We start from the raw sequence: 21,158 nt of genomic DNA, 5'->3' as shown, positions 1-21,158 counted from the left end.
CTTTTCTTCTGTCCCTTAATGTGCCATAGGAAATGGTGGAGGCTGCAGGTGAAGATGAGAGGGAGTTAGCTGCTGAGATGGCTGCAGCCTTTCTGAACGAGAATCTTCCCGAGTCCATCTTTGGTGCTCCCAAGGCAGGGAATGGACAGTGGGCTTCTGTTATCAGGGTGATGAACCCCATCCAGGGAAATACGTTAGATCTGGTGCAGCTAGAGCAGAATGAAGCTGCTTTCAGGTAAGGAGCATTGTCAGGTGCATCAGGGATCTGCTTGTGATGAGTCTTCTGTTTTTTTTTTTTTTTTCGTTTTTTCACATAGCTATTACCAAGTTGAAATCCAGATGTAGCCTATTACCAGGAGACTGGCTTGAAATTCCAGAAGTGATTGCCACATGCTTAAAGCTTTTGTCTTGCTTTTCCTTCCTTTCTGCCCCTCATCTCTCCATGTGGCAGCGGAAGCTGGTACTCCAGGTGCATTTGCTGGTCTCCAGTGCTTGAAGACCAATGTTGGGATGTAAATGGCAAGATAAGAGATGTAAATGACAGATAAGAGAGCTGGGAACAAGAGAATGTGCTGCTGTCTCTCACTTCCCCTTCTCATCCAGATAAACTGAGCATATATTCAATGGAAAGAAAGTGCTGGAGGGGAGGGAGGGGGAAACCAACACAGTAACCACAAAGAATAGCAAATGCCTCAGCAGGTGGAGTTAGGTCATGTTAGTCCAAAAGGTTGATTCTGCCCTGTTCTGTCCAGGATTCTCAACCTGGCTAAGCTAAGCAGGAAATAACACTGGAAGATGAGGAAAGTTTTATGTACATGTCCAAACTGGAGCAGCCTTTCAGAAACAGCTTCTTGTGGAGATTTGTACATTGGTAGGCAGTGTCCAGCCTGTGAAAGCATAAGAGTACTGCTTTGGACACATGTGACACCTGGGCACATCTTTTTATATGGAGAGTGTGGAAAAATGAAGGAATCTGCATTAAACATTTCTGCAGGGAGGAAGAATGGCCTCTGAAAACAAAATGTCATTGTTGGAAGGTTGGGCTTCCGTATCTCTGCCTGGCTAGGTGCAATTGTGCTGTCAAGGAACTGAGTTCATGTGTGCAGTGTTAGTGTTGTGATCATGCTGGTCTGCTGACATGTCGTGTCATCCCCAGTGTGGCCGTGTGCCGGTTCTCCAATACTGGTGATGAATGGTACGTGCTGGTGGGAGTTGCCAAGGACCTGATCCTGAACCCACGCTCAGTTGCTGGGGGATTTGTCTACACATACAAGTTGGTGAACAGTGGTGAGAAGCTGGAGTTTCTGCACAAGGTGAGAGGGGTGACTGGATCATTCATAGGCAAGGTGCTGCAATAGCTGTTACTTTACCCTGAATGCTACAGTAATAGTGCAATACTCAAATCTGGGCAAGAACATCATGCTGATAGTACACATTGGAAGCAGCCTTGGAGAAAATAAATTGCCTCCTACAGAATCATTTGGGATGTCTTTTGCAGGACTGAGGATTGAGCACAGATCTCCCAAGAGTCTTACACATCTAATTGGGTAAATGGGAAAGGAGCTGTGTTTTTCATGCCCCTGTTAGGGAGGGGAAGGGACACAGCGCTGTTTCATTTTCAGAATATGAACTTGGGGAGCTGCTCTGAGCACTTGTTTACAAAGCAAATTCATGGGTCACTAGGGCTCTGATGCTGAGGCTCTCAGTCCTTGGCTGGCCACATGAAGTAAGCTGGTGTGAGCTGTCTCTCTTCTGATGCTGTTTTGATTGAGTGTTGAAATGATTAGTTGCCATGTGACCAGCTTACTTGACAGGTCTCTGGGGCTTGAGCGAGTGCTTCAGCAGAACTCTGTTCAAACCAAATTCTGTTCTCCTTCCCACGTGCTTCCAGCATGGCTGAGATTTGAGCAGATGAGCATGTGGAAAGGAATGTTGTGGCTTGTGCTCTTCCTAGGGTCCTGATGCAATGAGTGGGTTCTTGTCCTGGACCAAGGCCTCTTCTGGTGCTGCTGAGCACCCACTTGGAAGTTGACAGAGCTGATGATATGAAATAACTTATCTTAGCCAGTGCAACCAGGCTAGGAATGCTGTAACTGGAGAAATTCTACATGTTCCCATTCTGTGCTGTGGCTGATCCTTTTGGATTGATCAGCGATAATTTTTCATCTCGAAGTTACTGGAATTGTGGGCATGCTGTAGTTGTTCAGATTTAACACTTAAGTGGTAGCTTCAGAGCTGCTGTGGCAGATGGCTGAATTAGATTCATACCTTTGTTTTAAAACAGTCTGAATGGATTTAGGCAAAATATAAAGTCCTTCTGTAAAGTATAAAACAAAACTACGAACTGAAGCAAGAGAATCCTTGTCTTCTTTTGCTTCCCGCCCAGGATGGCGTTCTTAAAGCAGTGACACTTCAGTGAAGGTGCCCTGCCAGCAGTGTATGGTGTGTACAGAGCTCTGCTAGCACCATGTGTGGTATGTGCTGCTCTCGAAAGACCTTTTGCCGCTCCTCTAGAAAATGATTGTGATTAACCTTTTATGTTGAAAGCCTTGCCACAGGCCAGCAACCTTCAACTGAACCCTTAGCTGAATCCATTCTGAAGCTTGGTGTCAGATTAGCTCTGTTAATGGGAGTCAGTGATCTTCCTCTTCTCTCCCTAGACCCCTGTGGAGGAGGTTCCTGCAGCCATTGCTCCGTTCCAAGGCAGAGTCTTAATTGGAGTTGGAAAGCTCTTGCGTGTATATGACCTGGGCAAGAAAAAACTGCTTCGCAAGTGTGAGAATAAGGTACTGTTTTTTGTTCTTGACCACAGAGAGCTTGTTAATCTGGAGTGATGCTTTGCAGCGGGACCAAAACAGGGTGTTAGCTGCTACTCCAGCCCAAGTGTGTCTGTGCCCCCTGACCTCAGAGCTGCATGTGTGCCTTTTGGTGTACACTAGGTGCATGTATCTGCAGCTCTGGGTTCTCATGCTGCCTTTCTCCACCCTGAGCACACATTGCTTTCCTGTTGCTGTTCACACAGCCGTATTGTGGGTTTCTTTCTGTAGCAGCTCAGTGCAGGCTGTTAATGGCCATGTGCAGGAGCTTCACAAGCCTGCACAGACCACGGCTTTGGCCAGCTGCTGCAAATACAAGAAGTCTTGTCCAAATACGAAATGACAACTGATGGAAATCCTTAGGTTAGGTGGTCAGCAGGCTGGGGACAGAACTTGGAGGATACATAGGAGCACTTCTTCAGATCCTCAGAACCTTATAAAGTGAATGTTGTCCTTGAAGTACATGGTCCTTCTTGCTGAGCATATCTGATAGTTTAGGAAATGAAACTGCAGAGCATAGTTTTCTAAATGTTAATTACAGGCTCCTTCCTTTCTTGTGCAAGCTGCAGAACCTGTGCCAGTTGCTCATTATTGTATAAAGGAACTCCAGCAAGCTCACGGGCAGACTGGGAGCTTGTAGGGAAACATATTTTTTGGTGTGCATTGCGTGGTTTTGGGTAAAAGGACACTGAAGCAATGTCAGCTTGCAGGACTGTCCCTGGCATTTCAGTTCACAGGCTCACCAGCATTGCTTGTTCGCTGGACACTAATACTCAGCAGGCTGAGAGTGGTGGGTGGTGAAAAATATATTTACCTCAAGACAGTAGTATACCAGAAATGAGAGGTAGTTTTGGAGGGAAAGATGGGAAATGGAAAGTGACCCTAACTCCTAGGGGAAATAGTGTTTCAGTTGGTGTAGGATAGTTTATGGGTTATACTTCCCTGCTTTGAAGCACTTGGGTTTTGTCCTTTCTCTCTCAAAAGCACATTGCCAACTACATCTGCGGGATCCAGACCATTGGGCACAGAGTCATTGTTTCAGATGTTCAGGAAAGTTTCATCTGGGTGCGCTACAGAAGGAACGAGAACCAGCTCATCATCTTTGCTGATGACACTTATCCCCGGTGGGTCACTACAGCTACTCTTCTGGATTATGACACCGTTGCTGGAGCAGACAAGTTTGGCAACATCTGTGTGGTGAGTGTGCCTCAGAGAAGTCAGGGCTTCTTGGACAGGACATACTTTTCCTTAAAACACCCATGATGTGTCTTAAAAGAATGAGGATCCAATGTTGCTGCAGACAACGCCCTGTACCAGTCACTTCTTTTTTATGGGGCAAGTAGCCATCATCATAGCAGACGGCTGCAGTTTATCTGTTTGTGAGATAAAGCAAACAAAACCATCAGTAGGTCAAAAAACCTGTTTCTGAAGCACTGTGTGTTGAAAATGCCCCAAAACTTGCTGTGAATAAGCCTGGAAACAAAGCCTTGTGACTGTGAAAGGGCACATAAGAACTTCAGTCAGGGTTATCACCCTTAACTTTCCCTGGTTAAACCTCATCTCTGGCACTTAGCTTTCGCTGCTGCTTCCTCTTGAAAGCTGGCTTTGTCAGCCCCAGTCAGTGGGGCTGACACTGCCCCACTTGGCTGGATTTCAGTAGGGGAGGAGGGGAAGAATAGATGGTCTTTCTGCCAGAGCTTTGGTCTCTTTCTGAAGTGTGCTAGAGTGCTTTGGAATGCAGAGTTCAGCAAGTGTCAGACAATGCACCCGTGGTATTTGGTGGATGCACACAAATCAATCCTCTTTGGTTTTCCTGCCATACATGCACTAAACTGTTGCCTTAGCAGGAACCACCCTCAAGCCATTTTGACCATAACTCCCAGGGTGATCTGCAAGTGCCAGGCCAGGCAGAGGCTGGTCATGAGGCCCTGCCCATGTGTTTTAGTGACAGGCCATCAGTCTTGACAACACAGTCGTCTCTTGACTTTGAAGGCCTTGTTGGAAAAGCAAGCAGATGGTTTTACTGTAAGTGTAAAGTGACTTTTTTGTAGAATCCACCATAGCAGCTTTTCAGGGACCACAGGGATTCTGCAGAGATGGTGTGCTGCTTCTCTGCAGCTTATTGACTCTCTCTTTGAACGCAGGTGAGATTGCCTCCCAATACCAATGACGAGGTAGATGAGGATCCCACAGGCAACAAAGCTCTCTGGGACAGGGGGCTTCTTAATGGAGCGTCACAGAAGGTAATGCTTCATGGGAAGCGTGTAGTTATGGGAGAACATGCTGATTTTCTGTGAAGTCCTCTGCAGTGTTGTCCAGGAGATGTAGTAGCCGTTCTGTTGCTGCACATCTGCAGTGCCGCGGGTGATGGGTTTTCGCTGTCACTGGGACCTAAGTTCAGTTTCTGAAGTCACAGTTGCTGGCTCTTTGGCAGTGTTTGATTGAAACAGCATGCTTGTTTTCTTCTGCTTTCCCTCATTACTTGCATCCACTTGTCCAGCTCAAGAGGGTAGGTAGTTCAGCAGCATGCTGAGTTTTGCTATCTGGTCACAGATGGAAAGCAGCTCTTCTTTAGAAAGGCACTTCAGAACTAGCTTGTGGCCAGATTTATTCTTTCTGTTCTAAAGCCTTTTTGATGCTTGTAGAAAAACTAAAGAAAAAATGCTTCTGTGGTTGACTTTCAGGCTGAAGTGATTATGAATTATCATGTGGGAGAGACGGTGCTTTCCTTACAGAAGACCACGCTGATCCCAGGAGGATCTGAATCGCTGGTCTATACTACGCTGTCTGGAGGGATAGGAATCTTGGTCCCTTTTACTTCTCATGAGGTAAGCAAGCCCCATCATCAAGCTGCAGACTCACTGCTTCCCTGTGCACTCGCCTCCAAACAGTATATTAATATGCTGCATCCCTTGAAGGTAACCCCAGGGTTCTGCAGTGTATGAAAACCTGGGCTGAAGGAGAGCCTGTGGCTGTGGGACAAGCTTCAGTGTGAAGGGAAAGAGAAGCTTGTTAACTCCTCCTGCTGCACTGGCTCCATGAAGAGTTGAGAGCTTTTCTTACTGCACTACCGTTGTAAACCTGTTTGTGCTGCAGACGGCTCTTGGACGATTTAATGACTGTGAGGAGTACTCCTTTGGCATGCTTCATGTAGCCTGTACACTACAGTGATCAGGCACTGATGCTTCAAATGCTGAGGATGGTTTTCTCCTCTGCTGTGGCTTCCTGAAGCAGTGGATGCCAAGACATTCACCTTACAGCTGCACCTTGGTGCCTACATTTCTCCCTTTTGAGGGTTTTAGGATGTACATGTATCATATACCATACAGCCCCTGTATGCTTGAATTCCAGGGAGGCAGATTCCAGCCAGGGTGGCACAGTTGGCTGCCTGCTTCTGCCGTGGGTGCTCCCAGGGTAGAACTAGTGAGGGGTGACAGTGGCTGCTGTGTGCAGGGCCACTCTAACTACAGTCTGGTCATGGCAGTGTTCCAGCCCTGGTGGGTGTTATCTTGCCTTGCCAGTGCCACTGATGTATAACAAGCTGCTCTCTTTCTGATTCTTCATCTCCCCAGGACCATGACTTCTTCCAGCATGTGGAAATGCATTTAAGGTCTGAGCACCCTCCTCTCTGTGGGCGAGACCACCTCAGTTTCCGCTCCTACTACTTCCCAGTGAAGGTTAGTCCAAGTATTTAGGATCAGCTGGTCATGAGGGTAAAGAGACTTTCACTGGGGGACAGAACAGGTCTGAGGCCTGGCAGAAGCCAGTCAGGGTTATTGTTCAGCAGAGAAGACTGGGGCAGTGTAAACCATAGTTTCTGCAGCAAGAACTGAAACTAGCTCCTGAACAGCACTCTGTGAGAACAGTACTTAGCACTTAATACCACGTCTGTTTCGGTTTCTTAACCCTTGTAATAAGCCTTGTGAGAGTTGGTTTCGAGACCCAAGCCCAGAGGTCCTGGTGTTGTACTTCTCTACTTGCCACAGCATCTCTTTTCTCTATCAGGGTAAGGGGCACTACGTAGCTGTTTGCCTGCTAGGTCAGACTGTGTGCTGCCTTGGGCATGTGTTTTCCCATCACCATTGAAAAGGGAAGTCTTGTAAGAAACGGCTGTTCTACCTGTTTCTGCTTTTGAGGAGGTGTGTTTGAACTGTCAGCTGCTAAGTGCTGTGATGAGAAGAGTCCAGAGTACTGAACCAGAGTAGCTATGTGGTAACTACTACCAGGGTAATATCTGTAGTAGTGGTCAAAAAGCTGTGCAGGTGCATAGGGTGTCCTTGTTCTTGATGAGCTTGAAACTGATTTGCAGCATGGCCAGTCTCAAATATGCCTCACGTGTGGCTGCAAGTGCCTTACAGTCATCTTTTACAGCCTCCCCAGCATTCCCAGCAAGCAGTCAGACCTGAGCTGCACACAGGCTTTTGGGGTTTCTCCTTCATTAATTAAGCTGGCCAGTAATTAATTTGTTGCTAACTGCTGCTGTTCACCAGATGAGGTCACCAAGCATGGTGTTGTTTCCAGGACAGGATTAAGAAGCTCCTGGGAACAAACTGTTGCCATTTTTCCCTGCTTAAGCAGGGTTCAGTGCCTCTGTGTGGTGTGGATTCAGTGCTCTCCTCTTTGCTCCTCCAGAATGTGATCGATGGAGACCTGTGTGAGCAGTTCAACTCCATGGAACCGAACAAACAAAAGAATGTGGCTGAAGAGCTGGACCGTACCCCACCTGAGGTGTCCAAGAAGCTGGAAGACATCCGCACGCGCTATGCTTTCTGAGCAGCCACTGGCAGGAGCAGAGCTTCTCCCTGGGCTCCTGTGGATGCTCTTCCAAGCACAATTGTGAAGAGGAATGTGTGCTTTGCTTTCTTTTTTAAATGCTGGTTTGCTCCTCTTCGTTTATGTTTCAGAGTAATGTGACTCCAGTAAATACAGTATCAGATAGGATATTAGGTGTCCCAGCGCATCCCACTGCTTCTGTGAAAGCTCCCAACATTATGGCTTTCAGCAAGAGAGATTCCCTCTTGGGAAGCGCCCAAGGAAGGGTGCAGTGACCCTCACCCTTGTCTCCTTGGCTTCTCTTTAGGATGGGGAGCGCAAGGGTGTCTTCTGCTGGCCTCACAGAAAGCCCTGTAGGACAGATCCAGCTGAGCCTTTATACGATCAAGTGTGTTTTGTAATTTCCCATCTTTCTGCTAAAATAAAGAGCTGTGGCAGGAGTCAGGATTGCCAGGTTCTGTTTAGTAATTGGTGGCAAGAAGCTCTGTGCTTCCAGCCAGCCCTGGGAGCAGCCGGTGGGAAGCCTGGCTGTATGGAGGGTGTAATTGTCACATTTGAAGGTTCTCTTCTGAATTGCAAGGGTTTTTTGTTTTTTTTTTTTGACTCGCCATTTCTGTCTGTTTTCCCTGTAAATAGAGTTTTGTACAATGTTGACTCTCTTGGGGGTGGGGAAGAACGAGACCTGTGTCTGGGACTTGATTTGTTTCATAATAACTTTGGCAAGAGCAGCGTCTCCAAGCTGTGACTGTGAGCAGCACACGAAGAATAAAAGCCTGGGTTTTAACAAGCTCAGCTCTGTGGTTCTCCTTTCCTTTGCAGCAACTGTCCTGGCCTGGTGGGAGCTGGAGGGGTGCAGGAGTACAGAAACATCTGTGTCCTCAACCGTGTGCCCTTCCTGCATTTTGGAGCTGTGCTGCAGCCCTGCAGGTGTTGGATCATGAGGCCTGCTCCCCTTCCCTGCCTGCTCTGCCTGGAGCTGGTCCTGCAGCCAGAGCTGCTGCTGTCCAGAGCCAGTCTGCACACTCGCAAAGCAGGGTACATGGAGAAAGAGTGGGAGGGAAGGGTCTGTCCCCTATCTTCTGTTTGTCCAGAGGGCATTGCTGCTGCTCTGTCAGGAGCAGCTGGCTGCCAGGATGGCAAGGGAGGATGTTTCTCCCTGCTGTGCACTAGCCACACAGCATATAGTGGGTGCGCCCCAGCCTTATTCCCAGTCTGGGCGTTAGCCCCTGTCTTACTCCTGCCAGTGGGCCTGTCTCTGAGGAGCCAGAATGCTTCCATGATGCATGGCATCCTGTGAATGAGCCCCAGTCTTCTTCCACTTCGGGAGATGGGCAATGCCATACTCACATTGAACAGCATTCTGTTTCTCCTCTGCTGCATGTGCTGTGGGGTGAGGGCAAACCCACACCCTCCTGCCCTGTCCTTTGCACCCTCCTTTCCCCTTCTCTGCTTTGGGTTGTCACTACAGGCCTGCTTTGGCAGGGCCTCCACACAGGGTTGCACACTTTGGCTTTGCTGTGGCACCCAGCCTCTGCCTGGGGCTGAAGGACTTTGTGCTCTTTTCCTTTCCCATTCCTTACAGGAAAGGCTTCATCAGGAAGCTGTAAACACCTGAGCAGAACTTGGTGGAAGTCCAGCCTCTTGCTCATCACGCACGGGGGGTGCCCACCCTGGGCTACCTGCATTCCCCATCTGTTTGTCCTCTCCACAGTGTGATGCCAGCTGTGGGTCAGGGAGCACTCCAGCAGAACTTGGCCTTCACTGTGTCATTAATCCTAAGGGTGAAATCACATCTGGGGGCTCAGGATGTTCCCAAACTGGTTTGCTTCCTTGGCTGGGCCTGCCTGAGCAAATAACCTGCCTCTGAAGTGAGATGAAGCCTGGAGAAGCAGGTAGGAGACTGGGAGCTGGCTGAGCCCCAGACCCGCTTTGTGCTGGGGGTGCCAAGATTGGGTCCCATTGGCCTCTGATGAGAGGTGGGCTTCTCCTTGCAAGGACTCCCTTCCATCCCCAGGCTCCTTCAGCCGCAGGGTGCTGGGTGATGAGGTGGAATGAAGCTCCTGAAGCCATGTGCCATGGGCTGTTTTCCTTGGGCTCACACCAGCGGTGTTTTCCAGCACAGCACAGCCAAGGAGGGCAAACCACCTCCAGCAGCATGCTGCACAGGTCTGAGTGCTCCCTTCTCTTCCTGGCCAAGCTGATGACTACATGGGTGTGGAATGCTATTAAATGGCTTCCTCTATCACCCGCAGCGGATGTAGGCAAAACCCCTGTGGACACTGAGGTGAGGAGCTGAACCAGCTCCTTCCCTGCCAGATCTGAGCATCTTGCCCCCAGCACAAAGCTGGGAGGGAGCAAGGGCCATGCCTGGGTGCCAGCTGGGCCCCAGGGACACTTGGCAGGAGTGTGGTCTCAGTGGCCTGACTCGGTGCCAGGGGAATCCCAGTGCACTCTCCTTGCCTACACAAGTGCATTCCTTCCCACGCGTTTCCCTGGGAGCACTGACCTGCTCTTTGATAGTTGGTTTCTCTTTCCCGACCCCCTGGATGCCTGTCAGCCCTGAGCATACAGGCAGCCACCTCTCCCAAGGGCTTCCGTGTTCCATGTCCCCAATCCCCTGCTCCTAGCATCCTGAGAAGTCAGTGGGGGCACAGGCCAGGGGGGTGTGCCTGCTGGCCTGCAGACTGCTGGGGAGCCCACAGGCCTTCTCCCATTGGTCTAATGCATGTGGTGTGACCCTCACCCTGGGCTGATGCCCACTTCAGTGCCCCAGAACACACCTATGGGTGCCCAGCCCAGCAAGCACTCTGGGACACAGTAGTCAGTCCAGTATCTTCGGGAGGTGGTGGATCAGAGAGAGCATGTGGGCACCCAAATGGGTTGGAAGAGCACCCTGGGGATGCACTGCATGGCTGGCCAGCAGGCTGAAGAGCAGAGGGACGTGCAATGTAGTTAGGCAAGTACCCCTGCTTGTCAGCCAAGCACCTTGGGGACACTCAGGTAGGTTAACCGAGCCCTCCAGGGACACAGCCAGCCGGGCAGCCAAGCACCCCAAAGAGCAGAGAAGGACCCCGCAGGGCTGGCTGAATACACTGGAGACACTTGCCTGGGTTAGCCGAGCACCCTAGGAGCACCCAGCAGGGCGCCGAGCACCCCGAAGAACAGAGAGGGACCCACAAGGGTTGACTGAGTCTCCCGGGAACACCCGGCTGAGTTAACAAACCTCCATGGGCACTCAGGAGACCAGCCCAGCACCGCAAGGATCATGAAGGGACCTAGGAGGGTTGGCTGAGCACCCCGGGGACACCAACCTGGGTTAACCAAGCACCCCAGGGGCATCCAGGAGGGAGCCAAGCACCCGGGAAGCACCACACTGGGTGCAGCTGGTTCCTCCCCACGGCGCAAGGGGGGACTCATGGAGCTCGTCGGATCCCCTCCGCGTGCACCCACCCGGTCTGGCCGCAACCCCCGGGCACCCCCAGGCCAGGGCCGGGCCGTGGCGGCCGAGTCCCGGTGCGGGCGGTGCGGGGCGGTCGCTCTGTCCCCGCTCCCCGCCCGCCGGCCCCCGGCAGCCGCCCCGCCCGCTCCCGGCGCCGCCGCCCCCCGCCCGCCTCCCGGGAAGCTCGGGCACGGCCCCGCCGCCCGCCGGGAGCCGCGTCCTGCGCCCGGCGCCCCCCGCGCCGCGCCAGGTGGGTGTGCGGGGACCCCGCTGCCAGGGGACGCGGGGGTGGAGCGCGGGGACGGGTCCATTGTGCGGCAGCACCGCAGGGGCCTCCTGAGCGCGTCGCGCTGCGTGGGGACACAGCAGGCTTGGGGCTGCGCTGCGGGGTGCGGGACACGCTGTGGGGATGTGACATGTGCCCCCCGTCCGTGCGTGGGGACACGGCGTGAGGTGGCCGCTTCGACCCCCGTCCTGAGCGCTCCTCCGCTGAGCATCTGCTGAGGCCGGAGGAACTCATTGCTGGGATAACGGGGCTGGGCTGTGTGTGTGTCCCTCCAGGGCGTGACACCGGGGCCAGCCCTGCCCCGGGTGATGGGACACAGGCAAGTAGGGCTCCACGGGCACCGGAGCCGGTGCCCTCCCTGGGGCTGCAGCCGGGGCTCTCTCCCCCCAGATCCACTCTTGCAGTGTAGGGGGTGTCCTGCAAATCCCCCCGGAGCGCATCCCTGCCGGCACCCTGCGATGGCCCCGGGACCTGCTGCCTCCCCGCAGCCAGCCAGAGAGGAGAAGCCAGCGGGGACTGCCGGGAAGGGGAACTAACCCCCCATCCATGGCAGGGGGCAACCGGCCGGGGCTACTGGAAAGCAGCCCAGCACCCGGGGCCTGCAGCCGTCCCTCGTGCCCCCACCACGTACAGCGCTGCCTAGGAGGCTCCCGGTGAGCCCCGGCCATGTAGGCGCAGCCCAGGGCTCCGCCAATGGCCACTGTCAACATGCAGCAGGGCTACACGGCCATCCTGTGTGAGTACAGCTTGGGGACAGGGATGGGGGTGGCCTCAGGGGTCACCGCAGCGGGTGTCCCCAGGGTGGGGGGCTGACACTGCTTGCTTTTGGCTGCCCAGGGGTCTTGGCTGTGCTGGGAATGGAGGCCACTGCGCTGGGCGAATGCGAGCTCACCCGCCTGCTCCAGGACAAGCTGCAGTACAAGATGCGCCTGCAGTACATGGTAACCCCCAGTTTTGGGATGGAGTGAACACATGGCATTGCAGGATCCCAGTTCACTCCAGGGATGTGGGGACATGGGAGGCAGCACCCACTGCTACAGTGACTAAGTGCTAGGGGTGGCTTTTCTACCAGGAGCTACATGTGCCAAATAGTGCCCAAAGGTGCATCTCCAGGGTTGACCATGTCAAAGGGCTTTTGCACCAGTTCCCCTGTCAGCCTGCCAGCCCCTGAGCTCTTCTCTGCCCTTCCAGAAGCACTATTTCCCCATCAACTACACGGTCCAGGTCCAGTACGAGGAGGTGCTGCGGCCATCCAATATCACCCGCTTGGTAAGAAGGTGGCAGGGGATAGCCTCATGATGGGGACACTCTGGGGGCCCACGAGAGCTACATGGGTCTCACCCAGGCCACCCTCTCTCCCCCAGCGCAATGGGACAGTGTCGGAAGTGGCACTGCGGTACCTCTGGTTCCATGTGAGCTCCCAGGCTGTGCTGCGGATCCATGAGGTGCTGCCAGAGAAGCACCCATCCTGGAAGTACACACAGGAGCTCTGCCAGCTCTTTGATGCCCTGGGCAAGGAGTACAGCAAGTACCGGCAGGTGGGAAGACTCTGGGCCCCTATGGCACCCCAGCACCAGACAGAAACTCATATGTGGCCTTACATACCTGTTGCAGGGGTGCTGTGAGCACCCAGTGCCTGTGCACGCAGATACATGCCATGGGCATGGATGTGGGGTACATGCACACACAGTGCACCCGCGGGTGTGAAAACTCAGGAGGGCACACATAGCTCCCTCCCTGCAGAAAGGTCTTGTCAGAGAGCTGGCATAGATGAACTGCTGGAAGCAGAGGTTGGCACGCTGGATTGCAAGCCATGGAGCAGCGCTCAGGAACAGTGTGCATCTAGTATTGGTGGTTCAGTGATAGAATTCTCGCCTGCCACGCGGGAGACCCGGGTTCGATTCCCGGCCAATGCAGCAGTTGTAGCTTTTGTACCCCTGTGTTCCTGTCTGGAGACCATGGGGATTTTTGGAGGTTTCCCTTGGCTGCACCCAGAGTGGATCCAGGGGCACCCCTGACACAGCCCGGGTGCTCCCGTGTGTGTGCGTGGTGCTGACGGAGCTCATTTTGACTCCTGTGGCAGGGAGATGCTCAGGGCTTGGTACCAGTGAGGTGTCTTGCGATGGGAGCAGTGGGTGCCCCTGGCTCAGGGCAGTGATTGCTTGGTGGGTTGAGGGGCCCAGGGTGATGGGTGATGCTTGGTGCTGCTTTGTCCTGTGCCATAGAGCAGGTTCTGCAACCCATCCAAGGTCTTCCCATTGTGCTTTTGACTCTGAAGGTTAATGACACCCTCCCCTTGGTGGAATAGTTCTGAGAGGAGCAGAGGAGGGAGTTCCCTGGCTGGAGCCCCGGCAGCATCCGAGCTGTCTGTTGTGTCCCCTTTCTATGGAGGGGATGTCCCAGCAGCAGTGCCTGTCCCTGCTGCATCCACTGGTGCTGGATTCGGGGTGGGGGGGGGCGGGGGTCAGGTCTGTGGGGTGCCGCACATCTGGCATTGGTGGTTCAGTGGTAGAATTCTCGCCTGCCACGCGGGAGGCCCGGGTTCGATTCCCGGCCAATGCAGCAGTTGTAGCTTTTGTACCCCTGTGTTCCTGTGGGGGACCTTTAGATTTCCATGGTGTTTTTCCTGGGGCACATCTTCTGGGCCACAGCCCGGGTGCTCCCGTGTTCGTTGGTGTATGCTGGTGATAGGTTTTTTTTGACTCTTGTGGTGATGTGTGAGGGAGCTTAGTGGTAGGGATGGGCCCTTGTCAGGGGCATTGGAAGACACAGGGCTGGCAGCACTTTCCATCCCTCACTCAATGACAGTGAGTGTCCCTGGTCTGGTGGCAATGACAGGGTACTGCTGGGTGGCAGTGAGTCACCCTGACTCAGGGGCAGTCAGTGTGTCCCCACCTTGGTGGCACTGAGGGGCCCTCTCCCAGGGTGATGGGGGCTGCTCGGGGCTGAGGGTGGTCCTGCACCCTGGAGGCAGCTGCCTCTGTGTGATGGGTGGCTGTGGCCTGTCAGCTGGGTCACCAGCATGTGCCTGAAGTGTATCTGAGCTGTCCTGTGCAATGGCACAGGTTCTGCAGCCCCTCCACGGTCTTTCCATTCTGCTGTTAACTCTGGAGGATATTGACAAGCTCTCCTTGGTGGAGGTGATGTGGGAAGCAGCAGAAGTGATGGTCCTATGGCTGAAGCCCAGGCAGCATCCAAGCTGTCTGTGGATGGAGGTGTCTCAGCAGCAATACCTATCCCTGCTACAGCCACCGCTGCTGGGTTTGGTGGGGTCGTGGGGCAGGTGTGTGGGGGGGAAAACACATCTGGCATTGGTGGTTCAGTGGTAGAATTCTCGCCTGCCACGCGGGAGGCCCGGGTTCGATTCCCGGCCAATGCAGCAGTTGTAGCTTTTGTACCCCTGTGTTCCTGTCTGGAGACCATGGGGATTTTTGGAGGTTTCCCTGGGTTGCACCCAGAGTGGATCCAGGGGCACCCCTGACACAGCCCGGGTGCTCCCGTGTGTGTGCGTGGTGCTGACGGAGCTCATTTTGACTCCTGTGGCAGGGAGATGCTCAGGGCCTGGTGTCAGTGAGTGGTCCTGGGATGGTGGCAGTGGGTGCCCCTGGCTCAGGGCAGTGATGGTTTCCTGGTTTGGTTGGGGTGAGAGGCCCTGTCCCAGGGTGAAAGGGGCTACCTGGGGCTGCGTTCCTGTGCTGCGGAGCAGGTTCTGCAGCACCTCCTAGAAGAGAGTGAATTTTACTCTTGTTAGTGTTAACTCTGATGGCTAACGGTAACCTCCCCTTTCTGGAGGTGATGTTTGAAGCAGCAGGAAGAGGTGGTCCCATGGCTGGAGCCCCGGCAGCATCAGAGCTGTCTGTTGGGGTTCCCTTTCCATGGAAGTGGGTGTCCCAGCTGCAGTGCCTGTCCCTGCTGTAACCACTGGGTTTGGGGGGCTCGTGGGTCAGGTATGGGGGCTGCTTCACATCTGGCATTGGTGGTTCAGTGGTAGAATTCTCACCTGCCACACGGGAACGACGGGTTCGATCCCCGGCCAGTGCAACAGCTGCAGCTTTTGTATCCTGATGTCCCTGTGGTGGGACCATGGTTATGTCTCGGTTGCCTGTTCCTGCAGTCGGACGTGGAAGCGGTAGTGGCCGACTTGGTGAAGCTTATCCACAACGCGGGTGTGGAGAGCCGGAGGAAAGCCGTGCGCCCCAAGGCACTGCTGGACAACTGCCTCAAGGTCATGAGGATGCTTTACGGGGCACCCTGTGAGTGGGGACTGGGGAGACACAGACCGTGAGAAATGGAGGTGGTGTGTATTGAGGTCCTGTCCCATGTTTTGATGCCTATCTTCTCTGCCTAGGTCAGTGGGAGTCCACCTAAAGCTGCAGAGGACCCCTTGCTCGATGCCTTCTCCTTGCCCTAGAGCTTGGGATGCTGCTTCTGCTCTGCCTCCGCAGCAGATCCTCTTTGTGTTCCCAAAGAAGGATAAAAATGGGGGAAAACACCACCCCTTCCAGTACTGTGGGACTGTGCACAGCGTGGGGTTGACCCCATCCAAAATGCCAGGCATCTTTTGCAGGGGTGTGGGCTGGGGGGCTTGGACATCGCCCAGTTTCTCTCGGTTTGTATTTTCCCCTCAGCTTTCATTAAACACCAGTTAATTCTCTAGCGTTACAGCTTCCAATTAGGTCCCAGGATCCTCCAATCTTACCCAAAATAAAGGACCAGCAGAGAACAACACCAGCTGCCTCCACTGCCTCCTCTTTGGGGTGTTATCTCCTTGGATAACAATATCTCCTTGGCTTTGCAGAGGAGATATTTCCCTGACACAGGGACCTCCAGAGCCATTGCCTGCAGAGATGCCTCTGTCAGCCCCGGCCACTTCCCCAGAACAAAACATCTGGATTTGTTTGTTGTCCTTGGTGGCACAGTGCAGGCAGCATGCCAGAGGGGCTGAGGGCTGACCAGCTGCCTTCCCCTTCCCAGCTTCATTAATTACCTTAATCAGCTATTAGAGCCCTTAATTGGTGTATTCCTGGCTGTGGGCTGCTTAGGCTTACAGGTCTGTGAGAGCATGCAAATGAGGCTGTGGGCACTGCAGCATGAGCAGAAGCAGTGTCTTCCTCCTCCTCATCCCCCTCTTCATGCTGGTTCATGCTTATATAAAACCCATGCAGAGCTCATATAAAACCCACCAACTATAGTCCACTGCTTGAGAAAGGGCTTTAATTACACGGATCACCTTGCCCACCCCTGTTGGCCTTAACAAATATCTCACAGGTGGTCCAGGGATCCCAAGCCTCCAGGGCTGAGCTCCCACCTCGTGCTCATTCCCACCAAGCATGGGAACAGCTCCTCCGGCGTGGGAAAACTGAAACTGCCCCAGCAAAATGACCCCAGCCAGGCTTCTCAGAGCATCCCCATGGCAAATGGCTGGGCTCGAGGCTTGCCAAAGCCCTGTGTGTCCAGCCTGCTTGAGATGTTGCAACACTATTTTTCCGGTCCCTCTTTCGAGGGATGGCTTAAAATATTTCAAGTGAGACCCACTATGGAAATGTACTCACATGACGAGGCACTGGAGCCTGTTTGCAGGGTTTCATGAAGTATTGTGAGATGGGAGGGATGCAGACAGGGTCAGCTCAGGGTGATGTTCCAAAGGACATCCCTAGGGACATGGAAGATGCTCCTGCTGTGAAACCCACAGATGCTGGAAAAGGAAGGGCTTTTGCTGGCCTTGAACCAGCAGGAAAAGTAAAGCTGTCAGCATCCTCATGGTGGGTACAGAAATGCCAACTGGTCTTGGGGGAGCCAGGCTCAGCAGGGAGAGACCCAAGCTCCAGTAAGGCTGCCCCATGGCTGTGGTTTTGGGGCTGTCTGGGATGTGCTCAGGCCACCAGTGAATGTGGCTTATGGGCTACAGAATGGGGTTGCAGTGTGAAGATACCCAAGGGTTTCTTTGGCCTCAGGTATGTCCCAGCAGAGCCTGACATCAGGATGCAGGACCACTCCTGGAGCATACTCCCCTCTGCTTCCCTGGTCCAGCTCTTCATCCCTGGAGGTGCAGCAACTGCAGCTCCCACCCCCAAGTAGGGGGTCCGTGTTCTCACCCTACAGATGTAGAGAGAGCCTGGAAATGGCAATTAATTCACTTTATTGAGATCAGTGTCCACCAAGACAGGGTGCTGCTCTCACCAGGGCAGGATCTGCCCCCTCCAGTCCCAGAAGGTGCCGTTGCTAGTGCCTGAGAGCCTCGCCAGCAGCCGCAGGACACCCTGCACGCTCTCCTCCATTGTCACCGGGCCCTGTGGACTCAAGAGCGTAGGATAAAAAATGACCCCAAGCCCCCCTCCTGGCACCCCAAACTGCATCATGCATTGCAGTGGGATGCCAGCTCTGGCTGGGGCAGGTTGGGAAAGGCTGGAGATGCTCCAGTAGCCAAGGGATGCAGCTTTGCACAAATTAAGCGTCCCTGTAATTTGGGTGTTATAAGGATGGAGGTTAATCTTATGGTTCCTAACAAAAAGTGATTCATTCATTCTCTCTTTAAACTCTGCTCAGCTCCAGCCTCCCCTTGGTACTGTCAGAGGGGAGGAGGAATTTGGGGTGCTGGGGAAGCAGCACCCTGTGTGCCTTGCTCCCACCAGAGCTGAGTGCGGGGCTGGGGTGCCCTCTGCTGACTTCAGATTGGGATGGGAAGTGAAAAATAGAAAAGAAACTGGCTTGTTTGGGGGGAAGAGCCTGAAATTCTCCCTTTTTTGCCATTGTACAGTTCCCCTGGGACTGAGGGTGTGTGCAGGGGTGGGTGCCCAGGGAAGGGGTGCCAGTGAGAAGGGATGCCCATGGGAAGGGGTGCCCCAAGAAGTGATGATGCCCATGGGAAGGGATGCCTCTGGAAGGAATGCCCTGGGAATGGATGCATATCAGATGGGATACCCATGGGAAGGGAAGAACGTGGGAAGGGATGCCTGAGGAAGGGAGGCCCTGGGAAAGGATGCCTCAGGAAGGGATGCTGATGGGACTGTGCTGAGCCAGGGTAGTCATGTACCTCCCGTCACTCACCATCCCCTGTCCCAGCGGAGGCGTCACACAACCAGGATCCACGGACACACAGAGGATCCCTCTGCCCCCGTACTCCAGGGCCAGGCACTTTGTGAGCATGTTTAGAGCAGCCTGGTGGGAACAACCCCACCACCATCATTATGGGCTGGCAGTGCCATGGCCAGTGTGTCTGGAGGAATCCCACAGGAAGTCATCCCCAGATTCATCCCCATTCCCTCAGCAGTGGTACCTTGCTGCAGCGGTAGCAGATGTCTTGCCTCTCCTCCCAAGCTTCCCCTGCCTCGATGGAGCCCAGGATGCTGGAGATGTTGATGATGGCAGCTCTGCTGCAGCTCATCTCATGCTGCCCTTCAGCCTCAGCTGCCTCCTTCAGCAGGGGCAGGAATGCCTGCAGGGGATGGGTGCTTGGGCATCACTGTCCTCTTCCTCCCCACTCCCAGTGTTTGGGGCAGTGGTGGCCTGTGACCTCACCTGGCTCATCTGCAGGGGGCCGATGGTGTTGGTGGTGTAGACAAGGGTCATGTTCTCTGCCGTCTCAGTGGCCAGCGTGCTGCGACGTGTGGTGCCAGCATTGTTGATCAGGAGGTTGAGGCCAGCGCTTCCCACCTTTTCCTGCACCTTCCTGACCGCTGCCTTGATGCTGTTGGGATCCGTCACGTCTGCAAGGGAACAGGAGAGCTTAGGGATGAGCCAGTGGTCATGTCTCAGTCAAGATGCTGTATGACATGGCAGGAGACAACTCCTGACCACTGAGAATTCTCCCAGTTGCTGCAGTGACCTGGTTGGGCTCAGCCAAACAGAGGGATCCGCCTGCTTGGGTGATGTTTTTCAGAGCCACCCACAGATGCCAGAAGAGATCCGAAGAGATTTCATTCCCTTCATCCCCTTCCTGCCCTGGCACTTACCTAGAGGCAGAACCATGATGCTGGGGTTGCCCAAAGCCACCTCACTGATAGCCTACAGGGAGAAAGGAGTGGGGGAGTCAGGAAGGATAGTTCATCAGGAGGGTGGCCCCCATGCCATGCTGGGATGGGAACTGGGTGGACCGGCATGACACGGGCAACAGGTTCCAACAAGCCCCAGTGGGAGAGGTATGGGGCAATTTGCTGCTTCCCTTCACCCAGCTGAGCCCAGCAGCTTCAAAGCCCCCTGGCAGCGATGTCCCCAGCATGGGGTACTGCCAGCATCCCCAGACCCCAGCACCACACACCACTTCTATGCCAACAGGAGAAAAATTAAATACATATGAATGTGTATTTTTCCATGCTAGTTACAGTGCAAGATGCTGATGCTCAGCCCCCCAAAGCCTGGTGGGGATGGTGGCACCTCCAGGTTCTGTGTTTCTCAGCTCACCCCAGAGCTGTCCCTGTTTCCCCCCACCCAGCACCCTCCCTACCTTCCCCTGGGGGTCCAGGCAAGCAGCGAAGATGTGCTGAGGTGGTCTGTGCTGCTCCAACAAGCCCTTCAGCAGCCCCAGGCCCAGGCCCCCATCACAGCCGGTGAGCAGGACGCTGCCCACACCGAGCTCCTCCATCCCCTCTCTCGATGCAGCAGTTGTGCCACACTGGCAAGGTTTGGCAACAGGCCTCTGTAATCTGGGAGGTGGCAACGCGGGTGCTGCTGGGATGGGTGGAGGTGGTGGGACACCACCTGCACCCCATCTCCTGGGGGTCTGGAGCAGGGGGATGCTCTTCAGCATTCTCAGGTGGCCACACATCAAGGAGTCCCAGACCAGTTTGGGTTGGAAGGGACCTCAGAGCTCACCCAGTTCCAACCCCCTGCCATGGACAGGGACACCTTCCACTAGACCAGGTTGCTCCAAGCCCCGTCCAAGCTGGCCTTGAACACTGCCAGGGATGGGGCAGCCACAGCTTCTCTGGGCCACCTGTGCCAGAGACTCACCATGCTCACAAGAGGTGAGGAAGGACATAAGAAGGAAGATATATCTTCTAAGAATGTAAGAGGAAGGACTTTCTTATACCTAACCTGAACTTCCCTTGTTTCAGTTTAAACCCATCACCCCTTGTCCTCTCACTACACTCCTCGAGGAAGAGTCCCTCTCTGGCATCATCGTAGGCCCCTTTCAGACACTGGAAGGCTGCTATGAGGTCTCTGCACAGCTTCTCTTCTCCATCATCCTGATCATGTGCATGTCTCATCCCATCATATACCAGAGTACCCACCTCCCCTTAACCAAGAGGTGATGGGACATTCCTCCTTTACCTCCTACGACCCAGAGTACCACAGGACCGCAGGTGAGGCTATTAATTACAGTACAACCTTTATTAATACTGGAATCTTCACAGTGCATTCGTTACGTGTAGCAGTGACTATGGAAACTGGGGGAGGGGAGGGGGGGAAAAGGGTGGAAAAGAGGGGAATTACCACAAAAAAAATCCCCAACTAAAAGAAAAGAGGGAATGAAAGAAAGAGAAAGAAACCTGTAAGAGGGATGGGGAAGGGGGAAGCGGCGGCAGAGGCAGGAACACAGAGGGGAAATAAATTAAAACAAAAAAAAAAGGAGAAAGGACAAAGTTAACAACAGCACCAGAAAAGTTACTTCAGTCGAAAGACAGGTTGGATTTTTATCTTTCCAAGGAATTGTGTTTTCTGTACAAAATAAGAGACTTCCCTTCCGCCCTCCCCCAAACCCAAACATTTCTCACTTGGCATCAGCAGTTCTGGGCAGGAGAAGTGGTGTGTGTGGGAACTAAATAGATATTCCTAAGGGAGGGAAAAGGGGGCTGCGATGCGACAGACAGTAGGGTGTCAGGGACTATGTACAGCGGGGCCTGGG

At 53.9% G+C, this 21,158-nt stretch overlaps 3 protein-coding genes and 3 non-coding genes across 9 annotated transcripts in view; 5 read left to right on the top strand and 1 right to left on the bottom strand.

Annotated features, from left to right (window-relative positions):
- The window catches only part of SF3B3 (splicing factor 3b subunit 3), a 30,533-nt gene extending 22,157 nt beyond the window's left edge, over nucleotides 1-8,376 (top strand). For both annotated transcript variants that reach the window (XM_005152264.4, XM_031051886.2), the window contains exons 19-26: nucleotides 30-235; nucleotides 1,157-1,313; nucleotides 2,661-2,786; nucleotides 3,801-4,013; nucleotides 4,961-5,059; nucleotides 5,501-5,644; nucleotides 6,389-6,493; nucleotides 7,449-8,376. In XM_005152264.4, coding sequence (XP_005152321.1) covers nucleotides 30-235; nucleotides 1,157-1,313; nucleotides 2,661-2,786; nucleotides 3,801-4,013; nucleotides 4,961-5,059; nucleotides 5,501-5,644; nucleotides 6,389-6,493; nucleotides 7,449-7,589 — 1,191 coding nt within the window. In that variant the 3' untranslated portion in view covers nucleotides 7,590-8,376. The remainder of the gene's footprint in view (nucleotides 1-29; nucleotides 236-1,156; nucleotides 1,314-2,660; nucleotides 2,787-3,800; nucleotides 4,014-4,960; nucleotides 5,060-5,500; nucleotides 5,645-6,388; nucleotides 6,494-7,448) is intronic.
- Nucleotides 8,377-11,233: 2,857 nt separating this feature from the next.
- Nucleotides 11,234-16,042, top strand: IL34 (interleukin 34). 3 transcript variants are annotated; one of them, XM_034073177.1, is made up of 7 exons: nucleotides 11,234-11,278; nucleotides 11,705-12,050; nucleotides 12,152-12,255; nucleotides 12,506-12,583; nucleotides 12,679-12,852; nucleotides 15,429-15,567; nucleotides 15,663-16,042. In XM_034073177.1, exons 2-7 carry the CDS (start codon nucleotides 12,008-12,010, stop codon nucleotides 15,680-15,682), a joined length of 558 nt encoding a protein of 185 aa, XP_033929068.1. In that variant the 5' UTR covers nucleotides 11,234-11,278; nucleotides 11,705-12,007; the 3' UTR covers nucleotides 15,683-16,042. The 3 variants fall into 3 exon arrangements, with proteins under 3 accessions (XP_033929068.1, XP_033929069.1, XP_005152322.3); XM_034073178.1 differs by having other exon boundaries at nucleotides 11,235-11,278; nucleotides 11,868-12,050; XM_005152265.3 differs by lacking the exon at nucleotides 11,234-11,278 and having other exon boundaries at nucleotides 11,415-12,050.
- TRNAG-GCC (transfer RNA glycine (anticodon GCC)) lies at nucleotides 13,160-13,230 on the top strand. Its single transcript has one exon. It is a non-coding gene; the product is annotated as a tRNA-Gly (tRNA).
- Nucleotides 13,806-13,876, top strand: TRNAG-GCC (transfer RNA glycine (anticodon GCC)). Its single transcript has one exon. It is a non-coding gene; the product is annotated as a tRNA-Gly (tRNA).
- TRNAG-GCC (transfer RNA glycine (anticodon GCC)) lies at nucleotides 14,623-14,693 on the top strand. Its single transcript has one exon. It is a non-coding gene; the product is annotated as a tRNA-Gly (tRNA).
- A 1,405-nt stretch (nucleotides 16,043-17,447) lies between the features above and the next one.
- On the bottom strand, nucleotides 17,448-19,912 carry LOC101870008 (C-factor-like). Its single transcript, XM_005152408.2, has 6 exons — nucleotides 19,758-19,912; nucleotides 19,267-19,318; nucleotides 18,833-19,020; nucleotides 18,591-18,749; nucleotides 18,362-18,472; nucleotides 17,448-17,604 (listed from the first exon to the last, which is right to left on the bottom strand). Exons 1-6 carry the CDS (start codon nucleotides 19,893-19,895, stop codon nucleotides 17,491-17,493), a joined length of 762 nt encoding a protein of 253 aa, XP_005152465.1. The 5' UTR covers nucleotides 19,896-19,912; the 3' UTR covers nucleotides 17,448-17,490.
- Between the last annotated feature and the right edge of the window lie 1,246 nt (nucleotides 19,913-21,158).

The sequence above is a fragment of the Melopsittacus undulatus genome, chromosome Z, assembly GCF_012275295.1.
Source record: "Melopsittacus undulatus isolate bMelUnd1 chromosome Z, bMelUnd1.mat.Z, whole genome shotgun sequence".
Classification (NCBI taxonomy): domain Eukaryota; kingdom Metazoa; phylum Chordata; class Aves; order Psittaciformes; family Psittaculidae; genus Melopsittacus; species Melopsittacus undulatus.
Note: the sequence above shows the minus strand (reverse complement) of the source record. Positions and strands in the feature narration are given on the sequence as shown.